Source organism: Sinocyclocheilus grahami, unplaced genomic scaffold, assembly GCF_001515645.1.
Source record: "Sinocyclocheilus grahami isolate Dianchi unplaced genomic scaffold, SAMN03320097.WGS_v1.1 scaffold2424.1, whole genome shotgun sequence".
Lineage (NCBI taxonomy): Eukaryota > Metazoa > Chordata > Actinopteri > Cypriniformes > Cyprinidae > Sinocyclocheilus > Sinocyclocheilus grahami.
Window position 1 is genome coordinate 17669 of NW_015507603.1, and position 5868 is coordinate 23536.

At 35.6% G+C, this 5868-nt stretch overlaps 1 protein-coding gene across 1 annotated transcript in view; it reads left to right on the forward strand.

Annotated features, from left to right (window-relative positions):
• The first annotated feature begins 3142 nt into the window (after positions 1-3142).
• The window catches only part of LOC107574979 (DCN1-like protein 2), an 8641-nt gene continuing 5915 nt past the window's right edge, over positions 3143-5868 (forward strand). Inside the window, exons 1-2 of the mRNA XM_016261397.1 lie at positions 3143-3194; positions 4800-5016. Coding sequence (XP_016116883.1) covers positions 3192-3194; positions 4800-5016 — 220 coding nt within the window. The 5' untranslated portion in view covers positions 3143-3191. The remainder of the gene's footprint in view (positions 3195-4799; positions 5017-5868) is intronic.

A 5868-nucleotide genomic window follows, 5' to 3' on the forward strand; every position in this document is an offset into this window, starting at 1 on the left:
CACACACACACACACACACACACACTTTCTCACTCACACACTTATTTACTATGTGTTTGAGTTTTACCTTTTCTTCCTTAAATGGTCAATTCAAACTAAACCACAACACAAAATCACCAAATGTAAACTAGATATGTAAAACATAACTGTAAACAAAGAAATAAAGGCTGTATTAAACCAGGGCTATTTCAGTATTGAGATACTATTACACTTCTTATTAATCTTCTGTAGTTTTTATTTGTAAAGATTATTCTTTTTTTAAGTTTTAGTACAGTTGTTGTTTACATAGTTTAATATTCAACAGATAATTATTGTCTTAGAGAAAACGTTTCTATATTGCATTTCAAGTAACAAAACTGCTTTAAACGGCTTTCAGTTATATGGAACTATAATAACCCTGCAATAAACACACGTCTGAGTGTGTAATCTTGTAGTGTGTGTGTGATTCTCACATCTTTCGCCATGATGTCAGTGCGCTGACCGCGGCGTGTGGTCAGTCTTCGGTCTGCGACTGCAGCTCAGCTGAAAACACACACATCACACATGAAACAATCTGAATCACAAGCTTACAAAAATGAATTAAGTTGTTATTTTAGTATATAGCTCAATAGTTTAGTATATATAGTTGCTATATATATGCAATCTACCTCATGAAGTTAAATGTTCTCCCCATTGTGCAATAAAAACATATGCAATAGCCTTATACTTCAGTTAAAACCACTGCCAGCGGATGAGCTGCAGTCACACAGCAACACATTAGTGACTAAACTGATGAGAGATGACCGTGTGACCTACATATACTACATATAAGTTACCCAACCCAATGCAAACGCGCACACAGTCGGATATGAAGTTATATCATGCATGATTAATAAGCTAAATCACGTGTTTATTCGATTAAGATGAATATCGATCAGCTCTGAGGGAATAACGCGCGTACTGTAAACGTAAACAAACAGGCGTCGCACTTCTCTGGCTAGTGTCGGTGTTCAGATGAACGGGTGAAGCTTCTGTGTGTGCGAATCATCCTCGCGTCGCGCTGTACACGCGTCGTTCGCTCCTCACTGGGTAACTAACGTTATATATCGCGTTAGCTCGACGCGGCTACAGCTAAGCTAACCGAACCTAGCGAGCTAACGCTTCCCACACGACACACAAACTTCATTAACTCACGCTGACCGTGGCCCTTTCTCTTACCGTAACCAGCCCGCTCACAGCCGCGGCATATCGCGTCGATATGTACAGTTAGATGGACGAAATCTGTGTTTATCGCGCCAGAATCAGAGCGTCTACGCGAGTCGCCTCAGCTGCTCCACACAGCAGTCAAACTGAGCTTGGCGGTGTCCCGTGAGGACGCGCGCTGATTGGATACGCTTGGCGTGACGTCAGCGCGCATTCACAACTCCGCACGTGACGCATCGAAATCCTCTGATTTTTTTTTTTTTTTAAATAATGCCAAAATACTTCATAACAAGTTCAAAATAGCGCCGTCAAACGATTAATCGCTTCCAAAATAAAAGTTTTGTTTACATAATATGTGTACTGTGTTTGTTTATTACGTATATATATAAACAAACAAACATGCAGTTTATATTTTGAAAATATTTACATGTATATACGTTTATATTATATATAAATATATCTAATATATATACACATAACATATTTTTCTTAAATATATACATGCATGTGTGTGTCTTTATATATACATAATAAATATACACACACATATATATTATGCAAACAAAAACTTTTATTTTGGACGCGATTAACCGCGGTTAATCGCGATTAATCGTTTGACGGCACTAGTTCAAAACTATACAATATCAAGAACAATTGAGGACAAAATATCTCACAAATAATACAAAGAAGTAAGCTAAATAAACTAAAAACAAACAAATAAATAACATAACATGAACCAGAGGGGGTTCAATAAAAGTCAAAAGTCTTAATGCATATTCTGACATTAGTTTTTTCTGAGAGATAGGTACATAACTCCAAAAAATGAACACAAACACATTCACAAAAAAGACGTTCAATTGTCTCTTCTACATCACAGAAAGTTTATTTTCAATATTTTGCATATACGTATTAACTCCGCTATTACAAGTGTAGCATCTATGAAACATCTTTTATTTTGTTTGTTAATAAATATTTGAATGCATGAATAAAAATAAAATAAGACGGTTATTGAGTTCTATACTGAGATAGAACTGTTATATATGACAAACAGTGCTATATAATCTACAAAAAAAATAACATTTTATTTGTTTGTAACTTACTCAGACCGCTGACTCGTCGAGATAAAACGCTCAACATAGCACAGGATGGTTTCTATTTACCAATACAAAGACCCTTTTTATTTGATCTCCGGTACATTTGAGCGAATTTTCTAAATTCACTCTGTTACCACATCGTGATAAATGACTTAAAAATTACAACATTTATGACAATGTTTATTGCGAGTATCTTGCAGTTCTGAGAAAAAAAAGAAAAGTAAGAATTGTGAGATATAAACTCGAAATGGAGAGAAAAAAGTCAGAATTCCTTGGAAACAAAAAAAACATTGCGACATTCAAATGCAGAATTCCGAGATACAAACTCAGAATCTGTGACAAAAATGTCCTGCAGTTAACTTTAGTTTTTTATTCCTTGCTGAGAAAAAAAAACACTAAAAATATCAGAATTTATATTTCACAATTCAGACTTTTTTCTTAGCATTGTAAGTTTATTTCATGCAAAAACTCAATTATAAAAAAGATAATTGCAACACTTTGTCACACAATTCTGACTTTTTTCTCGCCATTTCGAGTTTATATCTGAGAAGAACTTTTTCTTCTCAGAACTGAAAGATACTCGCAGTTCAGCATTTATATCTCAGAATTCTTAATTTATATCTTGCCATTTAAAAAAAAAAATCAGGATTGTGATATATTATAGGCTATGCATTCCATAGAATATGACTATAAATATGTGAAACTTATAGGTTGAGCTGTTTGATTTGGCCATAATATAATTACTTACAGCAGTCTTTTTTGTAATTACAAATAATTAAGTAATTAATTACGACTTACTAATATATCCATGCCGTGTTATAAGTTCTGTAAGGTGTAAAAACTACAATTCCCAGCATCCCCCTGAGTGATTTCCGCGCATGCGCAGAGGGAGATCCGCCGGAGCAGCGCATAAAGATGGTAGGTGAGCGAACAGGAGGTGCGCAGGGGGCAGTAGTGTTTATCTGAAATGCCCCCGGGGCAGTTAATGACTGCAGAATGGAAACGAGAGTCAGATGAGGCTGTTAGAATCAAAGCAGTTCCTCCACTGATACTGAGCTCTTTAACCCTTCAGAAAAGCAATACATGCACTTATCATGATGATATACGACCGTGGTAATCAATACTATGATATATTTTAGAATGCCATGGTATTACCAGCTGATACCTTCACTGTAGCATGGTGTTTGTATTTATTTGCAGAGTACTTTTCAGGTTAACTTGCACAGTAACTCCAAAGTGCTGTACATAACAAAAATTAAGGTAATATAAAAATAATAATAATAATTAAAACAAATTAAGTCACTAGTTGAAAGAAATTATTTTAATTTAGCTATTGCCCTCAGATTTAAAAAACAACTAAAAGAAATACCATCTTTTTAAAAAATCCTTCCCAGTGGGAGCATATATAATGAGAACAAAACCGGGCCCAAAATGGACCCTTGAGGGACCTCACTGGTAAGATGCGCGGGATATGAGAAACAATTACCAACCTTCGCTGTAAACGATCTTTGTTCTAAAAACCATCTATAAACTGTTCCTTGTCCTGTTCCTTCCAGACTGAAGATATTATTCTTGGTACAACTACTGTAGCCTATTTTATGATAAAGGTTTGATTTAACGTTCAAGTCAGGCTCTTCGTATACCAGTATGCTGTATTTTTTTAAACATTTTCTAATGTTTGAATAATCATAATTGCATATGTCAGTTTACCCAAGTAAGTACACACTGTTCTACACATATTATTACTGTGGTAAACTGTGTTAACCATTGTCGTAAAACAATAATTAAACCGATAATTATAAACTTTTTAAAGATCTAATGTGAATGTAATCAGCTGATTTTACTGCAGTAACTGGTATTCTGGCATAAATATAATGGTTATTATAGTAAAAGTTTGTACGGGTAGAAAAATGGTCTGCTTATATAAAAAACGTAATTGCGAGTTTTTATCTCACAATTCTGACTTTTTCTCACAGTTCGGAGAGAAAATTGTAAGAAATAAACTCTGAATTATGCATTTTTTCCCTTGCAATTTCGAGTTTACGCAGACTTTTTTCCTCTGAATTATGAGTTAACATCTCATAATTCAGCTTTTTTTATAAAAAAATAAAATAAATTTTTTTTAAAAAGGTAATTGCGAGTTTTCTCACAATTCTGAGAGAAAATTGTAAAGAAATAAACTCAGAATTATGACCCCCCCCCCTTGCAATTCCTATGTAATTCTACTTTTTTCTGAGTTTACATCTCATAATTCTGTTTTGTGTTTCCACCACAGAATAAAAAATAAAAAGTAATTGCACCTTTTTATTTTTCTCACAATTGCACGTTTATATCTCGCAATTCTGAGTGAACAAAATTGTAAGAAATAAACTTCCGCACAAAGGTGACCGTCGCGTCGTGTTGAAATTCCACACACTGGTGACAGACTTGACTAACTACCCGTGTTTACTGTAACTGTAACGGTTAACAGCAGGGCAGACGGGTTACTGAAGCTGTTGTTGTTGTCCTCTTCTCTTCCTCCAGCATAAACTGAAGTCGTCTCAGAAGGAGAAGATCCGTCAGTTCTCGTCCTTCACGTGGGCCGCAGAGAGAACCGCTCTGTACTGTCTGACCCACAATGACTGGAGACTAGAGATGGTTAGCGATAACTACTTCCAGAACCCTGAGCTCCAGCGCAGACACTCCATGAAAACAGCAGTGGACCGCAAGAAGCTGGATCAGCTGTACAACCGCTATAAAGGTGAGCGGCCGCGAGCAGAGGCGGACAGTACAGTAACTAAGTACATTTACTTGATTACTGTACTTAAGTGCACTTTGAGTATTATTTTTTCTAGAAACTTATGACTTTAACTTCACTACATTTAAAAGACAAATACTGTACTTTTAACTCCACTACATTTCTATAAGGGTCTTAAAAAGTAGAAAGTCGTTACAATGTAGCAGCTTTGAAAGTCAGAGGGTGATTTTTTTTCTCCTCTAAAACAGGACTATTTTTTTCGGACAGTCTATCAGTAATCACTAATGTTGGGTTTACGTGAAGTGATTTCCCAGCATTTTTAAACACTGACCAGTTGCAAGAAGTTAATATTGTGGTATGTATTAGACACAATATTGCCTGATTTTGCTAAATTGTGTAAATGAAAATATTAGCTATGAAGCCACAGAAGAACTGTTGTGCGTCTCCTAACAAAGCACGATACTGTAGGTGTTTGATTTGAAGCTGCACTGCACAGACTGCTCTGTGTATGACACCAAAGCACCGCAAGAGCGATTAAAGAGCATTTTTGACATTTTTAATGTCAATTTTTTTTGTCTACCAAGCTGCTTTTTTGTGGGGAGAAAGGGGTATAAATATATTTTTATTTTTTTTCATAGGTTTTTAGCATTCTAGAAGCTCTTACTCAGTGTATTCTGTAGGCGTAATGCATTATAAGTTGCTTCAGAGGCATAAGGCATTGCAAGTACTACATACAACAATAATAAAACAGTGTGTTTACGTAAAAACGCACTCGAGTGTACTTTGTCCGCCTCTGGCCGCGAGTGTGTGTGTGTGTGTGTGTGTGAGAGTGAGTGTGTGTGTGTGTGAGTGTGT